The sequence below is a fragment of the Loxodonta africana genome, chromosome 9 (assembly GCF_030014295.1).
Source record: "Loxodonta africana isolate mLoxAfr1 chromosome 9, mLoxAfr1.hap2, whole genome shotgun sequence".
In the NCBI taxonomy this organism is placed as follows: Eukaryota; Metazoa; Chordata; class Mammalia; order Proboscidea; family Elephantidae; genus Loxodonta; species Loxodonta africana.
The window spans coordinates 35,610,372-35,637,309 of record NC_087350.1 but is presented as its reverse complement, the minus strand read 5'-3'; the positions used below and the strand labels follow the sequence as shown (position 1 = coordinate 35,637,309).

The 26,938-nt window shown below is 40.0% G+C and overlaps 1 protein-coding gene across 2 annotated transcripts in view; it reads right to left on the bottom strand.

Annotated features, from left to right (window-relative positions):
- TRPM6 (transient receptor potential cation channel subfamily M member 6) overlaps window positions 1–26,938 on the bottom strand; it is a 195,589-nt gene that overhangs the window by 35,583 nt on the left and 133,068 nt on the right. For both annotated transcript variants that reach the window (XM_023544743.2, XM_010587507.3), the window contains exons 20-28: window positions 23,523–23,651; window positions 21,621–21,872; window positions 19,898–20,072; window positions 19,279–19,393; window positions 16,045–16,238; window positions 11,016–11,148; window positions 2,030–3,177; window positions 1,736–1,848; window positions 202–325 (exon numbers count right to left, since the gene is read on the bottom strand). In XM_023544743.2, the coding sequence (XP_023400511.1) occupies window positions 202–325; window positions 1,736–1,848; window positions 2,030–3,177; window positions 11,016–11,148; window positions 16,045–16,238; window positions 19,279–19,393; window positions 19,898–20,072; window positions 21,621–21,872; window positions 23,523–23,651 (2,383 nt within the window). The remainder of the gene's footprint in view (window positions 1–201; window positions 326–1,735; window positions 1,849–2,029; window positions 3,178–11,015; window positions 11,149–16,044; window positions 16,239–19,278; window positions 19,394–19,897; window positions 20,073–21,620; window positions 21,873–23,522; window positions 23,652–26,938) is intronic.

Sequence of the window (26,938 nt, the reverse complement as noted above, 5' to 3'; positions counted from 1 at the left end):
ACCATTCAACTAAACAAATGGAAAATGTGACCCTTTCATAAAAATTAAAACACCGAAAAGGGCTGTTTTCCTTAGAATGTGTCATCACCTTTCCTTTCCCTCGTTTCTACTTAAAATAAGAGAAGGGATCACCAGTGGTCTAAAGACCCTACATTGAAAAAACTCTACCAAAGCGTTTGAAAACGGTAGACTGTTACATACTTATCTGGCTAAGTTTGGACACCGTGAGCCAGTTCTTGCTGCACTCCTCTTCTCCTGAGATGCTATTTTCTCCTGGCTCTGAATTCAGTTGGTCACTTTGAGAGCAAGTGTTGACCGTTATGACCTGGAGAGAAAGGCGCTCATTAGAACACAGTGAGATGTGCAAACATTTTAAGTGACATGAGTGGAGGCACCACAGCAAAGAGCAGTGGTTGTCAACCTTGGTGAACATCGAAATCACCTGGGAAGCTTTGAAAAAACTCCTATCACTCAAGCTAGCAGGACTCGGGCATCAGCGTGGTTTCTATTTGCAGTCATGACTGAGAACTAGGATGTGGATCAGGGGTTCTCAAACTTGAGTGAGCATCAGAATTACCTGAAGGGCTGTGTTAAACCATAGATTGCTGGGCTCCACCCCCAGGATTTTTGATTCAGTAGCTCTGGAGCGGGAGGAGGGGCAAGAATTTGCAGTTCTCAGACGTTCCCAGGTGATGCGCAGGCTTCTGGGAGGGAACCACATTTTGAGAACCGTTGATATTGAGGGGGAAACACATTTAAGGTTTGGAGTCGAAAGAAAGAAAGAATCTCAACCCTTACCTATCATCATATACAAAAAATTAACTCAAAATAAGTCTAGACCTAAACGTAAGAGCTAAAACTATAAAACTCCTATAAGAAGCATAGGAGAAAATCTTAGTGATTTGGAGTTTGGCCCCCAAAAAATTTTGATACGATACAAAAAGCACAGGCTTTAAAAGAAAAAAAGTGGATTTCATCAAAATCAAAACTTCACGCTCCTCAAAGGACATTTATGAAAATGAAAAGGCGAGCCATAGACTGTGAGAAATATTTGCAAAACAAAGGGCTTGTATCTAGGATATATAAAGAATTCTTATAACCCAGCAATAGGAAGACAAACAATCCAATTTTTAAAATGTACAAAAGATCTGAATAGACATGTCACCAAAAAAGATATATAGATGGGAAATAAGCACATGAAAAGATGCTTAACGATATTAATTACCACGGACATGCCAATTGAAACCAGCATGAGATACCACTACACATTCACTGGAATGACTACACTTTAAGACTCTGCATACTAAGGATTGGTGAGGGTGTGGAAGAACTGGAACACTTAAACACTGCTGGTGGGAATATAAAATGGTCCAACCTTATTGGGAAATATTTTAACATTTTCTAACTTACAGATACATTTACCATATGACCCCAACAGTCCACTCTTAGGTATTTATCAAAGAGAAATGAAAACATATGTCCACACAAAGACTTGTACACAAATGTTCATTTTGGAATACTCAAAAACTAAAAACAACTCAAAAGTCCTCAACACATGAGTAAATACATAAACTGTGATATATCCTCTCTGATAATGCTTAAGTCTGTATCTTCACTCTTTCCCATAAAATACTATTTTGTGTACATGACACTCTTCAATAAAGAGAAACCAAGTTAAAATAGGCCATGACCTCAATTGCCAAAAATCTGAAAGACAGAATATGGATAGACTTACTGGCACCTGGGGTCTTTGTGCTTTCTTCTTTTTCTTTGACAATTTCCTGTCTTTGGTTAGAATTTTTGCTTTGACCCATGCCGATGGCCCTATATCTGATGACTGTGAAAGATCTGTAAGGAAAATAGTTCACAAGAGGAAGAAAGTTTAAGACAGCACAGGGAAACTACGCTGTTTTACAGAAAAGGCCAAGAAAATGGGGAGAATGGTAAAGCAGTCTAAAGTAATAGATTTTTTTAAAAATTAGAACAATGTAAAGGACTTAATACAATTAAAAAAAAAATTCCTCCTTACTTTTAATCTTACTGCTCTTTATCAATTTCTCTTCCTTGTGGAATCTAAAACTATGACTCCTAATGAAGGACCTGCTTCTGCGGAGAGGATTGATCCAGAAGGAAGAGTTTGGCTGGAGCCAGGGTCCCACCTCCGAGCAGTCACTACACTGGGCCAATCTTGTTGAGTTCTCGGATAAGGATCTCGCCTGGTTTTGCATCTGGCTGGGTTCACTCTGGCTTGAGTCACTGTTACAAGTGGAGGGTAAGCAGGTTTGCCATTTTTTCTTGATGCTACACATACCAGTTTCATCACCTTCGGAAAATGCCCAGTTCACATATCCACCTCCAGTCCGCATGCTCTCCGCTTGGGAAGGAAGGGAGGTTGCTTTCATGGGTGCAGGTTTGGAACTCAAAGTGGGTAGAACTTGCTCCCCCTTGTCTTGTTTGGCTGGTACCTGAGTGATTGGCTTGTACTGCTCCTTGGGTTCTGCTACTGACCCCTGGTCTGAGAAAACTGGTGTCTGCCAACTCAGATGAGTAGGGACCTCACTCTGGACGACCTGTTCAGTTGCCAGCATATCTGCCCCTGCTTCCTCAGATGGTCTGGACAGAGACAAAGTAGTTTCTGCAGAAAAAGGAACTTGCTTTAGATTAGAAGGGACCAGGAGAAACTGGCCATTCTTTGGGTATGTTTGCCAATTAAGGGATGCCCCAGAAGCACCTATACCATTTTTTGTTTCTTGCTCCTTCTGGTCATCGTTTACATTTGGAACCTGTCTCAGACTACTGTCTGTAATCTCAAGAAGGGGCCCCCTTTCCACTTTGGGGGGATTTTGGCCTCTGGCCAGCCTCTGCAGCAAAGAAGGGGGCATGCTATAATACTGGTATTTCTTCTCCCCAGAGATCTCCATGCTGCCTAGAACCTCTGCACAGATGACATTGCTCCAGCTGTGGGGAAGTTTTCTGCAAGAACAATGCTTTCTGTTGACCAGGAGAGCCTCATCCTCTTGCAAGGTGTCAACAGCAGAAAGGACTTTTAAGGTATCCACAGTCATGGCAGAAAGGTCCTGCAGGTGTCCCACCTGGCTGTCCAAAGACAGTAAGGAGTCCTTTATAAAAGACACCTTCTCGTTCATTTCTTTCAGTTGGAAGTACATCTCTGTAACCCTAGTGGTAAGAGAAGGGAGAAAACCAACAAACACATTAAGCCGATGGCAATCTGCTTTGCTCTCTTCCTGTCCTGTTTATATCCTTAGATAGTTCCTCAGCCTTAGCTGCTTCCCAAAGTTAGGTCTATCTCCTTCCTTCTTCTCTCTCCAATATATATACTCCAGTCTGGTGATCCTGCCCACTCCTATAGTTTTCATTATCACCCCAATGAGGAAAAGTTAAAAATCTACATTTCCAGCCCTTATTTCTCTCTACTATTTCAGAACTAAATTTCCACCTTCCTGCTGGTTATTCCTTCAATCATCTGATTAATCCTTCCATTTTTATTCATTAATTTACATGACAAATGTTTAAAGCCCTTCTCTTGGCAAGCACTGGACTATTCTGGTGAAGAAAGAAAATCCTGAGGAAGAAACCAGAATGATAGGAAGAGAATCAATGATCAAATATGCAATTGGGAGATGGGGAGGCCTTTACAGAGCTTAAAAAACAAAACAACAAACTCCACGTTTGCAGTTTAAATAGGATTCCCAAGTTCCAAATAGAACTATATTCACAAAATGTCTGAGGCAATTTTTTTTAATTATTTTGAAAATGTTAACCCAATATTATCAGGTCCAGCTATTGATTCTCGTGAAAGCAACACAAGATAATCTTCAGCTATGCAAGTACTACACAAATTTATCATTCATATATGTTTCCTAAATAAAGTACTTAAAGTCAGCCTTCAAGAGTGGTCTTTCTTTCTTTTATTCCTCTGCTTCATCTTTATTCTTTTTTTGGTGGGGGGAAGGAAGATACTTTCCAATTTCTCGATAGTGAAAATCTCTGATGAACAGGAATAAAGCAAAAAACAGCAATCGAGGGAATCTAACCAACAGTTTTATGGCTGACACGACAATATGCAGAATTAAAAAATGATCCCCAGTCTTATTTGGGGGCAAAGGAAGCAGTGGTTATATCATCAGGCTAAACACCTCACGCTGTATCAAGTACTTTCCAAAGCAGTGTTAGACTTTCCCTTTCTAGGACATTTCTCCAGTCACATGGATTGAAAGATCATCCATTTCTTCTTTCTGGGAGCTTTGTAGGTAGGTATGAAAAAATAAAGAGGGTGGTGTTTTCAATTTTTATTATTTTCTGTGCGGGTGGAGCCATCTCTTTCCTCCTTCTGCTATACAATTCAACTTCTATAACTCAATGGAATCTTAATAAAGGCTTCCTGACCCTCTGGAAACTGCAAAACCAGAATTGGCAAGGATGATGAGGGAAAGAGCACAAAATATATGTATATTCCCTTCCAAATATGCTTAATTAGTACCTCTCCATCCAGTTCACTGTTTCATCTAATTCAAAAACAGTGCAATCTGGACAGCAGTAAATGGAGACTCATTAAGTTCCATTAGCAGTCACAGCCAATGGATACAATAGAAACCAGCAACTATTCACAGCAACAGGTAACGCACTACAATAGGAACCTGTTAGACGAATAACCTGGTCACCCTCAAATTGGGTCCTCTTGCTTTTACAGGCACTTATTTTCTAAAGCTTAATGTCCTGTGAAACACATTTTAATTATATTCCTAGACCACCAACTACATTGATTTACTCTAGCCCTTCAGTCATTCTGACATGTAAAATAAATTCTTCTGATTTTTATTTCCTCTGAGCAAGGTAGGAGGGTAGGGGGAAGACCAGAATGGTTATTGTTTTATTGTAGGCCTTCAGACAAGATACTTTAAAATGAGATATTAACAAGGATCGTTACGATCATTGTCACCATCACCATAATAGTCACTAAGTGCTCACTACGTGCCAGGAACTTTACAAAGGCCCTGCATGTATTATTTTATTTAATCCACCTAACAAGCCTGTGAGATAAGCATTATCATTGTTCCTTTCATAGAAAGGAGATTAGGTCATGTGGCCAGCGCCTCATGGCTGGTCAGTAATGGAGTCAGCCTTCAAACCCAGACAGACTGACTCCATATTGGATGGCATTAACCACTGCACTCTAGTACCTCCCAGTAACTTATCCGAGATCTAGGACAAGGTTCTTTTGGGTTCCTAGACTCCCAGGGAGCACTAAACAAATTACACTAACATTTCCAATCCTGGGAGGTATCTATAGACGTTCCTGAAAAAGGTTCCATGGTCAAATAATGATGGGACCTGTTCAAACTATAACTCTCTGTTGTTGAGTTACTATATTAAATTTTTTTTCAATGCAGCATTTACCAAGTATAACATACCCAAACATGCTTAATGTGGAGGAACACCTAATAACATCTTACTCCACAGAACAGAGATAGAAGTGTTGGCTTACACTAATGGAGTCAAAAACAAGCCAGCACTCCAAATATGGAGAGTGGGACCTAGCCAATTAAATACTGTAAAAAAAAAAAAAAAAAAGATATAAAACAGCCTTAGTACATTCTCTTATTTTTCTATTTTCACAACTCACTTAATTCTGTAAGAATATAAGATTACAGCCTGAAAATCCCTATGAGGCAGTTTTACTCTGTCACATGGGGTCACTATGAGTTGAAATCGACTCAACCTCACCTAACAAAACATGCAACTATCTTTTTAACATCCTGTGATGGTTAATTTTATGTGTCAACTTGGATAGGCTATGGTTCCCAGTAGTTTGGCCAAACACCAGTCTTGTTGCTGTCACGGAATGTTGTCACTTGCTACAGACTCCAAGGAGGAGGTCATGCCACTGTAGGGTGGCTCCTAAACCTCATCACTTTTGAGCTATAAAAAGACTAGAATAGACACAAAGGCACACACACACATACACAGGGAAAGACAGACAACATGTGAGGATTATTTACGGCAAAGGAAACCCAAGGATAGCTGGAAGAAACTAAGAGAGAGACTCACAGAAGAAATCTACCTGGCTAAGAACTGGACTTTCAGCCTCTAGAACTTTGAGAAAATAAATTCCTGTTCTTTAAAGCCAACCACTTGTGGTATTTCTATTAAAGCAGCACTAGGAAATTAAGATACCTCCTTTCCCTCCTTATTCAAATTATTGCTCAATTACTTCCAAACAATGTTCTTCCCTCCCTCCCATACCTAACCTATGAGCTCTTCAGAAATGACCTCTACAAGGAAAACAGTGTAAAAACAGATAGCTCTATCAAAGGGGAAAACTGATTATGTTTTAAAGTTTGATTAGAGCTTCATAATCAAATTCTGAAGACCTTGAAAGTATCCAGAATATTTTTCAGAAGCTACATACCCATATACCTTCTAAGCCTTCTCTGTTTAATCCAAAGGAAAAAAGCCCTGGTGGCTCCATGGTTAAGCACTCAGCTGCTAACTGAAAGGCTGGCAGTTTGAACCCAGCAGTGCTTCAGTGAGTGAAAGACCTGGAGATCTGCTCCTGTAAAGACTATAGCTTAGAAAACCCTATGGCGCAGTTCTACTCTGTCACATGGGGTTGCTATAAGTCGAAATGAACTTGATGGCACCTAACAACAACACTACCATCTATTTAGACATCAGAAAAAATATATGCATAATTATATGATGATTAATGGTGTTAGGGTTTTTTATTATTATTGAATTACTTGTTTGTAAATGTTTAGTTCACTAGTTTTCACTCTATACGCATTTGGTTCAGGATACTACCTTCTACTAGTTTTTCTTATACTCTTCTGGCCAATTATTTTTATTCTTCTCCATGAGTTCCTCTACCTCTACCCATTATACAGGTGTTGGCACCTCCCAGATTTCAACTCTCAGCCCACTGAGTTTTCTCACTCTACTTGCTTCCTGGGCATAATCACTTCCTCTGTCACAGAAAAAGGGGATACTGTGTGATTTAAAGTCAGGAAAGATGTGCATCACGGTTGCATCTTTTCACCCTATTTATTCAATCTGTATACTAAGCAAATAATCCGAGAAGCTGGACTATATGAAGATGAATGTGGCTTCAGGATTGGAGGAAGGCTCATGAACAACCTACAGTATGCAGATGACAAACCTTGCTTGTTGAAAGTGAAGATTACTTGCAGCACTTACTGATGAAGATTAAAGATCACAGCCTTCAGTTTCGATTACACTTCAACATAAAGAAAACAAAAATCCTCACAACTGGGCCAATAAGCAACATCATGATAAAGGGAGAAAAGACTGAAGTTGTCAAGGACTTCATTTTACTTGGATCCAGAATCAACACTCATGGAAGCAGCAGTCAAGAAATCAAAAGACGCATCACATTGGGCAAATCTCTGGCAAAGGACCTCTTTAAAGTTTTAAAAAAAAAAGCAACTTTGAGGACTAAGGTGTGCCTGATCCAAAAAATGGTATTTTCAATAGCCTCATAGGCATGTGAAAGCTGGATAATGAATAATGAAGACTGAAGAAGAATTGATGCATTTGAATTATGGTGTTGATAAAGAATATTGAATATACAATGAACTGCCAGAAGAACAAACAAATCTGTCTTGGAAGAAGTATAACCACAATGCTCCTTGGAAGTGAGGATGGCAAGACTTGGTCTCACATACTTTGGACAGGTTATCGGGGGGACCAGTCCCTGGAGAAGGACATCATGCTTGGTAAAATAGATAGCGAAAAAGAGGGAGACCCTCAATGAGGTGGACTGACACAGTGGCTGCAATGATGGGCTCAAGCATAACAGCAATTGTGAGGAGGCACAGGACCAGGCAGTATTTCATTCCATTGTACATAGGGCCACTATGAGTCAGAACCAACTCAACGGCACCTAACAACAACAACTTGTTTCCTAGGCATAATCACCTCCTCTGTCACAGTTTTAATTTCCAACCATAAGGAGATGACTTCCAAATCTCTTCATCCAGCTGAAACTTTCCCCAAGTCTCAGATTTGTACATTCAAAGCCTCCTAGACACTTCTGGCTAAATGGGCATCAAGAATCTCAAACTCACCAAATCTAAAGCCAACTGCTTTGTCCCAACACCTTTTCCTCCATTCTCTATTTTGGTAGTGCCACCTTTCACTTAATTACTTCTACTGTGGATCTAAGAAACATCCTGGCCTCTACTCTCCCCATCCAGTTACTAACATCAACATCCAATCCCCATTCAATCACTAACACAAGTTGAGAACTATCCATCCTAAATATCTCTTCTTTCAATTCCACCACTTCTATCCTGCATTGTGATTCATCAACTGATGCATCATTCCCTAAAGTGGTCACCCTGGTTCTAACTCTGACCCCTTCAATCCACACCATCACCAAAGGAATCTACCTAGAAGGTACATCTGTCTGTATCACTGACCACCTAAAATCCTTCCTTAGTTTATAGTTTGAAGTAAGGGGCCCTCTATGATCTCATCTTGGCTCAGAATCTGGGGGCAATCTTGACCCCATCTTATCTATTTATTCCCCTTTTCTTAAAGTTTGAAAGGGAATCTGTATTTAAAAAGAAATATATTCATAACTTGTAAAGTCTATTTAATAATAATAATGTTCACTGTACCATTACTATCTACCAGCACTGAGCCACACAGTTCACCTACATTATCTCATTTAATCCTTACATCTCTAAGAAGTAGGTCTCTTTTCATGTCCATTTTACAGATAAGAAGACTAACTTCCTGAGAGCCTCAGTAAACTTTCTCAAGGGCATATAGCTAGTACATGGCAGAAGCTCCTGGCTCTGTAACCTCCTATTTGGGTGTATGTGTCACAAGAAACTGAGAATCCAGCTGGCCCACAGGGCTGAATGACTGTAACTGTAAAGGGGACAGATGTGTGGAAGATGGAAAGAGAAAGGGAAGTTCATGGACAACTATGGCCCAAGATATCATTTAGGTAAAATAAAATCTAATATTAAATTTGTTCTCAATATTAAATTTGATCGACTACATAAACATATATTTACATAAATATGGTATCGATAAAAAGTCCAGAACTTCTAGTTATTACTTATGCCCGTAGTAAACCATTTAGAAAGTCTTTAACGTGATTCACTTTTAAATAAAGCTATATTTTCTTAATATGGCTATCTATCTATGTGGAGGAGCCCTGTTAAGAGCTACAGCTGCTAACCGAAAGGTCAGCAGTTCAAATCTACCAGGCTCTCCTTGGAAGCTTTATGGGGTAGTTCTACTCTGTCCTATAGGGTCGCTGTGAGTTGGAATCAACTCATCTGCAATGGGTTTGGTTGTTTGGCTTTCTGGTGATGCAAACGTTAAGCACTTGGCTGCTAACTGAAAGGTTGGCAGTTCAAACCCATCCACTGGCTCTGAGGGAGAAAGGCCTGGTGATCTGCTTCTGTAAAGATTAACCCAAAATCACGTCCATTGAGTTAATTCCAACTCACAGAGGCCCCACAGGATGGAGTAGAACTGCCCCTGGAAAACTCTATGGGGCATAATTAGGTGTAGCATTTTATAATCAGGTCCATGTAAGTTCAAAAATGTAGGAACACAGCTAACTTCTGTCAATTTTCCGCCAGTTACCAGAGCAATTCTATGTTCCTAAAAGTGCATGCAATACCATGCAGTCCTCCGAATTTATAAGAGTTCCACGCACCTACAATTAGTAATAACTCCATACTGTCTGTGATCGTAATATGTTCACTTCCTCCGACACGGGCAAAAGTTTTCATCCTCAAGAACCGATGTGTTCTCACCACCCTACCAGCATCCTCTTTTATACCGGTCATATTCTCTCCTGTTCCCCACCTTCTCAAGGACTTCACTTCAGCAAACAGCTAGCTGCCTTTCTCCTACGTCTGCAGTTTCTCCCTTGCTGGCGCATGATTTCCAGGACCATACAAGTGTTTTATTACCTCCATGTGAAACAAAATAAAATGAAAGCTCACCTGGTCCCCATATCCCACTTGCTTCCCTTCACAGTAAGACTTCTCAAAAAAAAAAAAAAGCTTCTGTAATTACTGTCTCCCCTTCTATTCTCTCTTCACCCACCTCAGTGAGGCTCCCATCAACTTCACCGCCTGGTAACTGCTGGTCAGGTGCCCCCATGAACTCTGTGACTCCCGATCCAAAGAATGCACACACTCTCACTTCCTCCAGGGCCTGCCTGCTACGCTTGGACACACCAGGCTGCCTCCCGCCTCAGGGCATCTGTATTTGTTGTTCTTCTGCCAGGTGTGCTATTCCTCCAGATGTCTGTGCCTGGTTCCCTCTCGTCTCTTCCTCCTTCAGGTCTCTGCTCACATGGTCACTTCCTCAAACTCCTCAGAGCAACCTTCCTGGACCAGACTATCCAAAACAGTCCAACCAACCCCCAACTCACCTCCCTCGTTCCCTAGTCCCTCAAGCTACATTATTTTTCTTCATAGCTCTTTAATTGACTGATAGTAAATTATGTGTTCACTTGTTTATATTTTGTCCTCCACCCCTCCCCACACACACACACAAACGCACACCAGAATGTAAATCTTATTAGAGCAGAGATGCTCGCCTGTTTTTCACCACTAATCCCTAGTAATGGGAAGAGTCCCTGGAACATAGTAGATGCCCAGTAAACATGTATCGATTGAATGAGTATTAAACGCTGCTGAATTTTAGATTTTAGAGAACTCAGATCTCTTGGTTTTGAAGTAACACATTCTACTTTCATAGACATTCTAGTAGAATCAGGTTTTGATAGCAGTTTCCAAAAAAATCAAACCTGTCGCCATCGAGTCAATTCCAACTCATAGCAACCCTATAGGACAGAGTAGAACTGCCCCATAAGGTTTCCAAGGTATGGTTTGTGGATTCGAACTGCCGACCTTTTAGTTAGCAGCCGAGCTCTTAACCACTGCATTACCAGGGCTCCTTTGATAGCAGTTTAGGGATAAAGAGAAAGATACATCTTTTACCTTCCCGATGTCTCTCGAATTTGTTCCTCACAACTACAATTCAGGTTTTCCATCTTCTCATGGAAGTATTTTTCCACACACTGCTCTTCAAAATCGTGAAGCTTTTTCAAATCTTCATTACTCAGGTAAAGTTCTGTGGGCATAGCATGGTACACAAAAAGAGTTACTATTCACACTTAGTAGGAAGTTGATACAAGGTAAGAGTGGCTTTTCTTCCAGAGTGGTCGAAAATTATAAACTGTAGCTTGCATGGTCAGAGTTTGCTGCTTTGTCACAGTGTATTCCTGAGGCTGATGGAGGAGCAGCAGGTAGAATCAACTGGAAATACCAGTTTGGTTCTTTCCTACTTGCTGTATACACAGACGTGGGAATTTAAAAATGTGCTCATGTATTCTTTTCAGTACTTTCAAAGGTTACAATGTCTTTACATATTCACACACACAAAAAAAATCACTATTATTTACATGGAAGGGGGAAAGAACCTGGTTGTCTTTCCTTTTTTCCCCGCCAACTGTTTTGGCCTCCCAAATGGCAATAAGTAACCTTTAAATTAAAATCAAGATCAGAAGAAGGCAAAGTCTGTTAAATTAATTGAGCAAACGTAAGAAAGTTTTGCCTTGTTACACCGAGTTTGTATATAATAAGTCCTTCTATTGAAAAAAGACAATTATTATCACTCAATGGCCAATCAAGGATATATACCTTGCCTGGTGTAATCAGCTCATTAAGAGACATACGATTTTGTGATATTATGAGGCTAATGAAATTCCGTATCAAATGTCACCATTCACATTCACCTGTGACCTTGAGCTCTCACTCTAACGTAACAGAATAATAATACATCATCTCTGGGACAAGTTTCTAATACTCAGAAAATGTAAAAGTAAAATGGTGTTGCTAAAAGAGTAAAATTAGAAATATTCTCTTCCTTGAATAGATTCACTTAAATTGGGGGGGGGGGGGGAACCATTATAGTCCTCTGGGATTTATTAAAAATATAAATGTTTCATTATTTTACAGTACATTGAAGGACCAAAAAATTAATTTAAATGAAAATATATTGGCAAAAAGCAAATAATATTCAGAAGTAAAATGTGTTACCAACTCAAGTGCACAATTTGTTCTGATTTATATGGTATGCAAGAATTCTTCGGACATTAAAAAAGAAAATGCAGTCACCTCACCCCCTACCCCAACTCTAAATGTCGGTTCACAATGAAGAATCTTACAGGAGTGAGAAACTTCACAATTGGCACGATTTCAGCCTCCTGTGGATTCCTGAGAGCAAACAACCCAAACAGCAATGCCAGTGGCTGGTGCAACTTGCAGGAAGTGGTGCTTCCTTGTGACTGTCCACCTGGTGGCACTGCTGCCCCACATGCAAACGTTTTTATCCTCAGTGCAGATGATTGGAAGCAATGTCACAATCAGGAATGTTCCAGGGTTCAGGATGAACTTACTTAATACACCAGAAAATTTACTCAGGGTAAACTCACTTCTATACGTCAGAAAATTTACCAAAATCATCCTATAAGCCCAGATCAAGGTGAGACCAGGGAAGGTTCTTTGGTGTGGTGTTAGGAAGTCTGGCCAAATCCTAGTTAGCTCCAGGATGTCTCAAGCAGTTCACACTCTGCTAACCAGTTGCCGTCGGGTTGATTCTGACTCATGGAGACTCCATGTGTGCCAGAGTAGAACTGTGCTCCACACGGTTTTGAACGACTGATTTTTCAGAAGTAGATCACCAGGGCTTCCTTCAGAGGCATTTCTGAATGGACTCGAACCTCCAACCTTTCAGTTAGCAGCCGAGCACATCAACTGCTTGCACCACCCAGGGACTTCACACTCTACTACTTGGCGGCAATGGTTCTGTTCCTAACGCCTGGCATTTGATTTTAAGCTTTTCTTTTCCAAACCAAACCCATTGCCGTGGAGTTGATTCCAACTTATAGCGACCCTATAGGACAGAGTAGAACTGCCCCATAGGGTTTCCTAGGAATAGCTGGTGGATTCGAACTGCTGACCTTTTGGTTAGCAGCCATAACTCTTAACCACTGTACCACCAGGGCTGCTCTCTATTCAAAAAAAAAAAAAAAACCGTTGCCGTGGAATCGATTTCGACTCAGAGCAACCCTATAGGACAGAGTAGAACTGTCCCACACGGTTTCCAAGGAGCGTCTGGTAGATTTATACTACCAGCCTTTTGGTTAGTAGCCATAGCTTTTAACCACTACTCCACCAGGGTTTAGAAGGCTAAAATTTACCGTAGAGTTATAAGCCTTCAAGTTAACTTCAGTTGCACTTTGGCACCCTTATAAAGCCTGAGTCTCTTTGGGGAAGGAATGGAAAAGACAAATCTTGCAAGTGACTCGAGAAGAGAAAAATAGTTCACAGAACCAACAATCAGGACCAAAACCATATCACTCTCTCAGTACACCGCAGTGATGGCCTGTCCCCAAGGGGCTCACCTGAATGTATGTAAGTAATATCCACAATGCCTTATGTGAAACCCCTGGGGGCAGGTGTGTTTTGGAACTCACAGTTTTTCTTTTGTAGTTTTAGAAAGATAAAACAGTGCTTACTCCATAAATGAGGTAAAATGCTTAGTCGAGGGAACAGCAGCACCCTGTAATCAAACACGTTATTATTTCTGAAGCAAAATCACCAAATAGTCACACCTGGCATAAAGAGAATAAATGTTCTCACATCATTCTCTGTCACACTCTTTTGCCCAAAGGTATCTTCCCCTAAGTGACTAAGGAAAGAATTTTCAGTTTTCAGAGGTCTTATGAATTGAATCTTGTCCCCCAAAAATGTGTGTCAACTTGGCTAGGCCATGATTTCCAGTAGTGTGTGATTGTCTACCATTTTGTCTACCATAGTGTGTGATATTCCTGTGTGTTGTAAATCCTACCTTTATGAGGTCAAGGTGAGCCTCTATGATATAAAGGAGGCAGGATTAAAGGCAGTTAATATAAACAAAGCAGTACTCAATCTACAAGATTAGGTTGTATCTTCAATCAATCTCTTCTGAGATGTAAAAGCCAGAACCAAGCAGAGACAGGGAGACCTCATACCACCAAGAAAGTAGTGCCAGGAGTAAAGCACTTCCTTTGGACCCAGGGTCCCTATGTTCAGAAGCTCCTAGACCAGGGGAAGATTGATGACAAGGGCATTTCTCTAGAGCTGACAGAGAGAGAAAGCCTTCCCCTGGAGCTGGCACCCTGAATTCAGACTTCTAGCCTCCTATACTGTGAGAGAATAAATTTCTCTTTGTTAAAGCCATCCACTTGTGGTATTTCTGTCATAGCAACACTAGACAACTAAGACAAGAGGTATTTTGAACATAGGAACAGGGATAAAGATTTATGCATCCAATTTCCTCTCCATCTAGGGATTACCTAAGAGGTCTGGTACCAATGGTGGAACTGCTTCATAGGAACTGAAGATCTGCAAAAATACAATAAGCAATGTTCTCTGATGATAGTCGTATCATGTAGTCAAGATTTGGCTAAGCAAGATGAACCAGGAAAACCTCCAAATATGTAGACTTAAGCTTTGCAAAAAAAAGGAAGAAGAAAAAAGTTGAAGGTCTTAAAAATATGAAACATCCATTTCTGAATTACCTCCATACTCAATAGATTAGAAACCAGAGAACCATGAGTCCAGTTAATAAGTTAAGCAAAACCTTGCTTATCTATTTCCCTTAGACCCCCAAGGCCTTCTTTAATTCCTTTCAGCAACAGGGAAATGAGCATAGGTCGCTGGGATTACTCTCTAGAAGTTTTTCTGACAAGTTCCTAGGTCAGCAGAGAATGACATGGGTTTCTTAGGTGGCATAACTCCTTTACACACTCAGGCAGAGTTTCTGTTGCTAACTATACTTTTCTTTCAAAGAATTAGGTAATCTTAGCCAAAGTCACTACTACCACATAATGAGATCAATGTATTTACGTAGACCCAGATCCACCACCTGTCTGTCAATTTATCATACTGTAGTGGCTTGCATGTTGCTGTGATGCTGGAAGCTATGCCACCAGTATTTCAAATGCCAGCAGGGTTGTCCTTGGTGGACAAGTTTCAGTGGAGCTTCCAGACTAAGACAGGCTGGGAAGAAAGGCCTGGTGATCTACTTGCAAAGATTAGTTAATGAGAACGCTATGGATCACAACAGAATACTATCTGATATTGTGCTGGAAAATGAGCCCCCTAGACTTGAAGGTACTACACAATAGCCTCAACATTGGGTTCAAACATACCAATAATTAAGAGGATGATGCAGGATCAGGAAATGTTTCCTTCTTGTCATGGATTGAATTGTGTCCCCTCAAAATATGTGCCAGCTGAGCTGGGCTATGATTCTCAGTATTGTGTGATCGTCCACCATTTTATGTGATTGTCCGCCATTTTATCTGATTTCCCTATATGTTGTAAGGTCTATCACTATGATGTAATAAGATAGATTAGCGACAGTTACATTGATGAGGTCTACAAGATTAGGTTGTGTCTTAAGACAATCTTTTTTGAGCCATAAAAGAGAGAAGCAAGCAGAGAGACATGGGGACCTCACACCACCAAGAAAGAAGTGCCGGGAGCAGAGCGCATCCTTTGGATCTGAGGTTCCTGCTCTGAGATGCTCCCAGACCAAGGGAAAATTGATGACAAGGACCTTCCTCCAGAGCTGACGGAGAGAAAAAGCCTTCCCCTGAAGCGGACGCCCTGAATTGGGACTTGCAGCCTACTAGATAGTGACAGAATAAATTTCTCTTTGTTAAAGCCATCCACCTGTGGTATTTCCGTTATAGCAGCATGAGATGACTAAGATGGTTCTGTTATACATAAGGTTGCCATGAGTCAGAGCCAATTCTACAACAACTGATAACAACAGAGCGTCAGCTGATATTCTATTGTTAAATAGCTTTCAGAGCCTTCCATCCTGTCTCATCAATTTTATTTACAATTCTCCAGTATCTTCACTTTGAATTTTTACTCTTACTCTCTCCCTCCTGCCCCGCCAATAAAAACTTACTTAATCCAACATCACCCTCTTCTTGGTCATTTGGAGCTTGACGATGGCAAAGGCGGCGGATGAGGAGGCCAATGTGACTCAGTAGGATAAAAGGTGGAGGCAGCCAAAGCTTTTCATGGTAGGTCATGATGTAGCGATAGCGATTGTATTTCCACAGTTTATCTGACATAGACTTCATATCCATGTAAACATTGCTGTAAGTTGTAGTAAGAAAGGGCCAATGTTATAATACAAAATCCTAAAACATAGTAGTTAGATTCTTCGTTTATTTTCCAACTTTTAGGACTGGGTCACTTAACATTACCACGCAGATAGTCAATGAAAATAGTAATACCCACTGGGTTTACAATTCTTCTTCCACCAAACAAAATGCATGAATCACCTTCTACAATGAAATACGCTAATCAGAATAATGACGAAAGGCAGAAAGTACTCTTAGAAAAAAATGCTAACATTTTAAACTCAATGAATGGAAACTTCCCTCTGGAACTCAGCAGTATTCTTGGCTCATCATCTCTTCCTCATATAAGAAGCTCCCTTCGTAAATTCATCCTTCGCGGTAAATAGCTTTAGTATCCATCTGTATCATCAACCTTATGAAGCTATATTGTCAAATATGAGAACTGTTAGATTAAACACCCAAATGAAGCAGTATTAATGAAGAAGAGACACGGAAGAAGAACCAATTCATCCTAAATCAATAAACAGAGCATCTATTTAGAAGCTAGATAAATTATTTAGACTAACTTTACAATAAAGGAAACCCTGGTGGCGGAGTGGTTAAGAGCTATGGCTGCTAACCAAAAAGGTCAGCAGTTTGAATCCACCAGTCGCTCCTTGGAAACCCTATGGGGCAGTTCTACTCTGTCCTGTACAGTCGATATGAGTCAGAATCAACTCGATGGCAACAGGGTTTTTGGTTTTCACAATCAAAGTAACCCCTGATTGATTAACAAGCATACTGAGCATTATAGCCATGTGTGTTTCCGCAAACCCTCGAGGTGACTCTCACGCATGTTAAAGTCTGGGAACCACTTGGTTGTATACTACTCTCCTTCCAAGTGTGATCACAGCCTGCTCAGCAGCAGGTGGCATTCTTGACAGTGTATTTCAGGTTTCTTTTTAATTGTGGGTATAAAGAATTCAGTCTGTAAAGAGTCCCTGGACAAGTAGTCAGATCTGGGGTCCCTCAGTTTGTTTGGTTCTCAATGTACTCATCATCACTAAAGTGAAAAGATTTGCCTGTGTAAGGATTTCTTACCCCTCTATTGACACCTGACTTTTCTTGAGAAACAAACATCACACACCCTCTTTTACTATTTGAAATATAAAAAAAAAAAGCTGAAAAATCAAAAACAATAACTGAACAGTAACAAAACTTAGAAATTCATAAAATGGCAGGGCTAAGAGAGATGATACGTATCACCTAATCTCACAATGAGTGGGAAGGTATGTCCTTCCCACATACATACAATAAAACAACCATCGTATTTTAAGTATTCTGATTTCTTTTGCCTCCTTCCACCCTTATCTCCTCTATTTTCTTCACTTAGATTCCATGAATTAATACTCCCTTTTCTTACCTTTCACTCTTCAGCGATACAAACAATGAATAAATGCCTAGCACAGTGCCTGGCATGTACGAAACACACAGAAAATTCTAGTTTCTGCGCATCACCTCATTTGATTCCTTTTGTCCATTAAACAAAAAAACATGCCCACGCTCTTTTTGGTGCTGAGAATACATTCATGAGCAAAAACAGTAGAAAAATACCTGTCAGAGTGGAGTTTACATTCCAGTAGAGAAGCCAGATAAACAGAAAAACATAATGTATAAAGAAATTATAAAATATTTTTGTATATATAATACAAACAGGTATACATTTTTTTTGAAAAGTAAAGGAGATGAAGCACGCCCAGGAGATCACAAGAGGAAAAAAGGCTTCACTTTTAAATCCAACCTTAAGGTTAAGCATAACTAGAAAGAGGACATTTGGGCAAATACTTGAAGGGGTGAGGGAAGGAGCCACACTAGTGTCAGGGGGAAAAGCACTCCAATCAGAGGGAACAGCAAGTGCAAACACATCGGTGTTGTTTGAAAACTTGTGAGGGGCCAGTGTGGTTGGAGAGGAAAGAGTGAGGGGAAGAACAGTGTGATGCATGATTTGAGAAGCAGCAGCAAAGCAAAATCACATTAAGGTCCTACAGTCATTACAGAAACACTGGCTATTACCCAAAGGGAAAAGGGGAGCCATGGAAGGGTTTGGAGCAGAGGAGTGACATCATCTGGCATAAGTTTGTAAAGGGTCATTTGAGTTACGGTGTTGAGAAAAGAATCTAGGGGCCAAAGACAGAAGCTGGGAAATAAGTCAGGAGGCTCTATGGTAGCAGTGGAGTGGTTAGGGCCTGGCTGGATTGATGGTCTACTTTGAAGGTGAAGTAAATAGGCATTTCTGACAGCTTAGAGGTAGAGGTGCAAGAGGCATCAAAGAATGACTCCAAGGTTTTTGGTTTGAACAACTGGAAAGATGGAGTTGCCACAGACACTCGTGGTCTTCCCCACAGGTTTAGAAAAGATTACAAGTAGAAATAGGGAAATAGGGGGAATCAAGAATTCCGTTTCGGACATTTTAAATTTGAAAATCTATTACACATTCCACTAGAGATGCAAGGGGGCAGATAGAGCCACAAGACTAGAGTATAAGAAAGAGATCTGGGCTGGACATATGAATTGGGGTTTGTCAGCATTGGTCAGCATATCCAGAAACCAGAAGAAGAACAAGGTCTGAGCCCACGGAACGTGCCAATGTTAAAGGTTGGGGAGAAGAAGACAATCCATAAAAGGAGACTGAGAAAAAGTAAAAAGTGAGACAGAAGAAGAGTGAGATATACTGGAGGAGAAGTGAAGAAAGTTACCAAGAACTCTTTAGCCAGCTTTTAACTCCGTCAACTGGATTCTTCCATGATTCTAATTTATTGCTTAATCATTCTAACTTATTGCTTAACTACAACTCATGATCTTCTTTTATTCTGCCTTTATTATAATTTTCTCTATTCATTGCTCTTTTCTCTTTCCATTGTCTGCTTCCTCCCTACCAATACTTGCATGCCCATATTTAAAAATCATGATAATAAAAACATGGACCACACAAAAATAAAAGTTTATGCTCTCAAAATACATGTAAATCTACTCAAAATACCTATCCCCATTTTGATTTAAGTAAAATAACTTACTTGAAGAAAGCAATCAACAGGTTCACCATGATGATGTATTGCACAAAGAGGTAAACAGCTTGAAGGAATGGAGTAAGAAAAGAACCAGGGAGGCAAGATGGATTGCTTTCACAAACTGCAAATAAGGAATTTTTTAAAAAATGAAGGATAAGATAAATTACAGTCCTATAACTCTAGACAAATATTTAGCACATTAATTTTGCAGAATACCACAAATATTTGACACTTCTAACATTCAGATTATGGCTGTCCAAATTTTTTAATTTTTGAGTATCTACAAAGGTTCAATTTCTACGTGATGGCAAATCCGATGTTGTTGTTGTTAGCTGACATCAAATTACCCTCCAACTCATGGTGACCCCATGCACACTGGGATGAAACCATTTTCATAGGCTGATTTTTCAGAAGTAAATCACCAGGCCTTTCTTCCTAGTCTTTCTTAGTCTGGGAGCTCTACTGAAACCTGTTCAACATTACAGCAAGATGAAAGCCTCCACTAACAGATGAGTGGTGTCTGTGCTTGAAGTACATCAGCTGTGAACCAATCCTAGGTCTCCTGCATGGAAGGCGAGAATTCTACCACTGAACCACAACTGCTCCCAGCAAATCCCATACACACCATCTATCTCTGCAGCATAGACTTCACCATATATCATCCAGTATGGTTCAAATACAATATCTCGAGCTAGCTTCCAAGATGGAGGCTCCTTTGGAGAAAGAATGGCCTTGCGTGCTACTCCAAAGCTCAGCAGGACTATGGCCATCATGATCACAATGTAGAACATGTTTGCTGCCTACAAAATAGCACAGCACAAGGAGAATTTTATCAGAGAGTTGAAATTTAAAACAACTTAATGAGCTTCTCTACATTTCTCATCTTCCCTTCCATTAGGCTGGGGCTACGTGACCTATTCTAGCCAATGGGCTGTGGAGTGATAGTTACTTCTGTCACTTCCTGTCCCGTTGGACTTTCTCATCCTTCTCATTTCCTGCCATAGGAGAACTTGGAAGCTGCATGTTGACATGGCTATATCACAAAATGGAGGAATTCTGGATCCTTAAGTGACAGGGTAAGAGTCCCTAAGTGGCACAAACAGTTAAATGCTCAACTACCTAACCCAAAGGTTGGCAGTTTGAACCCACCCAGGGACGCCTCGGAAGAAAGGGCCTGGTGATGTTCTTCTGAAAAATCACAGCCTTAAAAACCCTACGGGGCTTTCATCAAACTTTGTGTGAGGGAGCAATAAAGTTGTACTAAATCACTGAGAAGTATCAGTTACCTCAGCACACATTATCTAACATTTATCAATGTCACCAAGACCAGAGAAAACATTTCTGGTCTAAGAGAGGAGTGTAAAGTAAGAACATCTTTTTGGATCCTGGAGGTTCTCCCTTCTCTGTCCTCTTCCGTTTTCAGCACTACCCTTCATTCTCAAAAACTTGACCCTTGCCAGCCAGTGAGTATTCTAGAAGGAAAAGTCATAGATGACCATGAGATTCTGTACTTCCTATAGCATAGGTCTTAGGCCCTCATGCAAGACCACATGGAGAAGACTAACACAAGGGCAGCAGCCTCAGATGACAAACCGGAGCCAAGTGGCTCAGACTGGATTCCTAGGTCCTCCACTTATGTCCTTGGAAATGTGCCTAACCTCCATTTCCTTGTATGTAAAAGGTGGGTAACAATAGTACCCATCTTATAGAAGTCTTATGCAGATTAAATAAATTAGTGTACACAAAATACTTAGAACAGTGTGTGGCCCATAGTAAGCACTATGTAAGCGCTTTCCTTAGGGGAGTGGGGAGGAGTGAAAGAAAAAGAAATATTTCAGTATTCCAGCAGAAAATATATCGATGGTTATTGAGGGTCACAAATCTGGCCCTCAGGAATTACTGAGGTCAGAGACAAATTTGGTTTAATCTCATATTGTTGTCGTTAGCTGCTGTCGAGTCCACTCCCGGCTCATGGCAACCCTACACACAATGGTATAGAGCTGTTGTGATCCATAGGGTTTTCATTGGCTAATTTTTTGGAAGTAGACTGTCAGGCCTTTCTTCCTAGTCCATCTTAGTCTGGAAGCTCCATTGAACCCTGTTCAGCATCACAGCAACACACAGGCCTCCACAGACAGATAGGTGGTGGCTGTGCTTGAGGTACATTTGGCCAGGAATCGAACCCGGGGCTCATGTACAGAAGGCAAGAATTCTACCACTAAACCACCACTGCCCCTGAATTCCATATTAACCTGGCCTTAAAAAAAAAAGTTAAATTATTGGATGTTAACCATATTAGGTACAACCACTGAAAAGCACATAAGAATATAAAATGAGACTGCACTTACCATTTTTGCAATCATGGTCAGATACGGACCCGCATGTTGATTCACGGCAAGGAAGTCCAGGAGTTTCGTGTACCAGAATATGATGTCTAGGCAGTAGATAAGTCTTCCCGCTGTGTGAAAAGGAGGGTCACCCAATCGAAGGCCGAAACCAACTGAAAACAGGACAATAGCCACAGTTTCCATTATGTTCCAGTACTCACTAATCCATACCTTCACCTTTTGAGTAAACTTCCCAGGCTCTGAAATCCAGACCTAAAAGAAGAAAGAAAGAGAGAAATGTAAAGGATGGGGTAAAACCTAAGAGTTTCAGCAATATTGTCTTCTTCAATAACATCAACCCTTCATTAAAAGAGCAATTTGAATTCTGCCAAACCTTAGATTACACGGAGATTTTAGAGGCTTTGCTTATCCTCAGGTAATCAATATTTAAATAATTCTACAAATATATTTTAATGCCACCATTAATGCCAGCCAGCCACTTGAAAAGTCAGTCAGAAGTCCAAACAAAAACGTAGTTTTTCTACTTTTAATTAATCCTAAACTACAAAAGGGGAGCACCAAGACATTTTAAAACTTTCAGTATTGCAATGAACCATCTCATGAGGCATAGCAGAGAATGCAAAGAAGGAAACCAAGGAATTTTGTAACCTAGCCCTGATATTGGAAACCCTGGTGGCGTAGTGGTTAAGTGCTATGGCTGCTAACTAAAGGGTCGGCAGTTCAAATCCACCAGGTGCTCCTTGGAAACTCTATGGGGCAGTTCTACTCTGTCCTGTAGGGTCGCTATGAGTCAGAATCAACTCAACGGCAGTGGGTTTGGTTTTTTTTTTTTTTTTTTTTTAGCCCTAATACTGCTATCTAGTGAATTGTTGACCAATTACTAAGAACATGATATTAGAACTCACTATTGTAAGAAATTATCCCTGCAAAATATCAGACAAATTGAAATGTAAAAGTAATAAGCCTATTTTCTCTGAAGCACTAAGAAATGGCAGAATTTGGATAATAATTCCCTTCTGAATTGTATTCTCTAATCTATGAAGTCCACAATAGTAAGTAGCAGGCAATATAGTTATAACAGTAAGACTGTATTTACTTAGCACATAATGTTGGTCACAGTTAGCTCTAGGACAAAATAAATGTACACACGCACATAGACACAGAAAGACATCTACGTTCACATCTAAAGCAGTTTAAGTCATAATTGTATGTGACTGCAATTATTGCATGGGAATGTTAGTTCTTTTTTTTTTTTAAGTGACACATCGCAAACTAGAAATGAGAGTTTTGTTTTGTTTCTCAGGTGACTTGCATTAAAGGGATCTTCAGTTTCCATTTTCAAACGTGTTTTGCAGGATCTTTCAAGAGCTGTAAATGAACTTTTTATATATTGCACAACTTGGGCCATTTGTGTGCCATTCTGTGAGAGGAAACTGACAATACAGTAATGCTAAGTTATAAATCCGTCAAAAGAACGCTTCTCGGAAATCAAATAGTTGGACGGTCTACTAATAATTAGATGACATCACATATCACTTCAGGACTGATAAGCATATTAAGACGTCTTCTTTGAAGATGACTGATAGACTACTAATAAACTAAGATATTGTCTAAGCTGCTTCCAAAGAACAGCTACCAGCAGATGACATTTGGCAAGAATAAAGAGCTGAGATCCGGGATTTTCCCCCAAATAACTTTCCTGTATCATGCAATGGACTCAAGCATACCGATGATGGTGAAGATGGTGTATGGCCAGGCAACATTTCATTCTGTTGTACTTCGTGTCGTCAGAAGCTGGAGTCAGTTCCCCGGCAACTAACAACATCATCACGCAAATCAGGGTCGGCACTTCCAGTCTCACCCCCACCCTTGATCTGTTGATTTTCATCGGGGACAACTCACCTCCCTGACTTTCTCAATGGCATTGGTGAAGATGTAAATGATAACAAGCCACTCTTGCATGCTGGGCTGGGGCTGCATCTCTACCAACACAGTGTAAGTGAACAGCATGAGGAATGCCAAATAAGCCATCTGTGAGGGAGATATATACACATTCCCTGGACGTGAGTAAAAGTAATAATGGAGAATACCAAGCAGACACTGCAAACTGAGCAGAAACACACACATGCACTTCGATGCGATTACATGAAAATATAACTAGGACCACCCTCAGGTTATGGACAATCTAACAGCAAGGAAAGCATAAGAATTCATGGATTTCTAGCCTGGAATTTAACGGCAGGAATGAAGATTATTGCCTCATCCTGTTAACTCCTGACCAGAATGTCCAGAGACCAACATGGACACTGGTAGGCTAACCATAAGCCAAGGAGGAATCACAGGCCTTCCCCTCCATTTTAAACATAGAAAATGCCTGTGCCAAGTGTGCCAGGCGAGCAGTCTCAGTAGGTGCATATTTTCAAATATAACTATCGTCGGAAATTTTATGTTGATTAAAAAATGCTGGTTAAGAGAAAAACTTTGTCCAACTGTGAAGCCTTTGTAATTAAAGACTGTTGGATGCTATTTTTTTTTCAGCACTCAGCACTCTGCCTGACACAAGGTAGACATTTGACAAATGTTTGTTTAATTACTAACTGTGTATATAATACCTAGATTTTTAATCTCTCAAAGAATTAAAACACAGTACACACACACACACACATATACATAGTGATTAATAGTTTTGTAATCTTGTCTCATTTTCTTATCTTCTTAAGATATATTCTCAGAAGTAGAGTAGCCGGATACACACATTTAAAACTGTGACACATATTGCTAAAGTGTCACCAGAAAGGCATCACCAATTTGCATTATCACCAACGACGCATGACACGGTGCATTCCTTTAAATAGCTTCAGATAACACGTAGGACTCACTGATCCACCCTCGTGTTAAAAAACCCAGATCAGTAGAGAGAAAGGTGTGCTTGTGTGTGTGTGTGTGTATGTGTGTGTGTGTGTGTCCAGCCTCACAAGAATCATGTTATTTTAACCATGAGCCTATTTGTCATAACTTTTTGAACTCTAAGTTTGAGAAGTCTGCTTCTTGATAACTTTAGTTCTGCACAGATAACACAGGGAATGGCTTTAGCTGTTTCTGATTATATAATAATGTTATTACATACAATTGATGGCATTTCAGGCAATCACAGTAGATATTACAGCCTATGAATTAAGGAGCTGGAGTAGGGAAGCAAATAAGAAAGTTAACATCCATTTCATTAATCCTGTACTTCTCTTGGCCTATGTCTCACAGTCTGAGTAATTTTGATGACTCCTGACACATAATTTAAACAAGTTTGTTCTGTCAAGCAGTCCATTTTTACATTTTTCTGTTTTCATGGTGACAATACAAGTGATGCCCTAACTTGTACTCTGAGGTGTGCCTTAAGACTTTCATCCATTTTTCCACACTTCTTTCATTATTTACATTTTGTGATTCCCTGCCTTATATTAGAATCATTATATATATAAACATTCTCCACTACTAGACCATAAGTTGTTTGAGGACAGGATCTATGTTTGCCGCTCTCTGCTTCTCACCTCACCAGCACAGAATAGTGTATCTTAAAGATAGTAGTAATTGCTCAGTAAAAACTACTGTATGGCTTGAACCTTATGTGATCTTCAGCCATAATGCTTTCTTTCCAATACAGATAATGTCTAACTATGTGAATGTGACACATGTCTAAGCAAAGACCACAAACTTATTCAACAAATGATCTCCTTGATAACCAAGCCAAAATTCCTTTACTTGTGAACAAGTTAGGTTACTAAAGACTGTTTTAAGCTGATCTGTTCACTCATCCAAGAAGTCCTGGTGGCTCAGAGGTGTAGTGCTTGGTTGCTAACCAGAAGGTCAGCGGTTCAAACCTACCAGTCTCTCCACAGGAGAAAAACATGGCAGTCTGCCTCCATAAAGATTACAGCATTGGAAATCCTATGGGGCAATTCTACTCTGTTCTCTAGGGTTACTATGAGTCAGAATCGACTCGACAGCAAGGTTACAAGCAACCTACTAGGTGTTCATATCTAGATAAAATTAAGCTTCACAAAAACACTGTAAATATTGGAATATTTCCAATTCTTAAAAACTTGATCCAAAAATGTTTATATTTTTGCTTTTTCATCACTAGTATATTTATACAAGACACTGCTTCAATAAAGCACACATGCTATATTCTAACAATGGGATCAGAAAAAAAAAAAAAAACCTGTTGCCATCAAGTCAATTCCAACTCATAGTGACCCCATAGGACAGAGTAGAACTGCCCCATAGAGTTTCCAAGAAGAAGCTGGTGGATTCGAACTGCTGACTTTTGAGTCAACAGCCCCAGCACTAACCACCGTACCCCCAGATGCCTGTGCTCCCTGCTAACACCCTGTGTTAGGGAGGGTCGATCTGGCTCGCTCTGTTCTGTTGCTTAGCTTTGCACCTCTCTCTAAAAGTTCATGCACTGGAAATCCCTAAGGAAAGAAATACTTAAATACTTCTTCCTCAGTGATGTGACGTGGTTAAAATTCTTTCGGAGCTACCATCAGAGTCTCTGGATATTCAGCTGCATATTTACGAAAGTGCTGAAACCTCATTATACGAAGTTAGATCTGATTTTTGAAAACAGATTTTTGAATTCAGAGCTATGTGCTTAGCAAATATGTGTATGAAATAAGTGTACAGTTGATCAAGTGAATATTAACACATATAGATAAATATCCCTCTATATTCACACTTTAGATGTTTTAGAAATACAAAATCTTGGCCATCAGCAACTTAAGTGTAGATAAGCATCAGGAAAATAAATGCTTCTTAAATAAATGCAAAAAGCACCCAAAACATTTAAAGCACAGTGCAGGCTTTCTCTGTAACTCTACTGTCCATAAGAGATTTAATATTCGTTCATACAATTAGACCTCTAAAAGTTTTACTGTCCTCAAAAGCAAATGCTTGCATTATCATATATACAACACATTATTCCTACAACAAAAAAGTTGATTCAACCGCTGCTTTCTTGCCCAAGCTGGGAAAAGAATCCACCCACCTACTGCTTAATCCTCAAACACTTGTTAATTGTGTTGTTCCACAAAACTTCAAATGCTCAGTCCCAGCTGGGCGAACTCTAAGCACTCCGAGAAAGAAAATGAAGAAAATGCTTGTTCTTTCACTCTCAAAATAGGAGGTCTTCCCCTCTAAACTTTCTGCTTCTTCCTCTGATCCTCTTTTCTACGTCCTTTCTCATCCTCCCCAGTTTTTTTTCTTTTTACTTTGCCTCTACATTTTTAATCACAAATTGGCAAATTAATGATATCATTACCAAC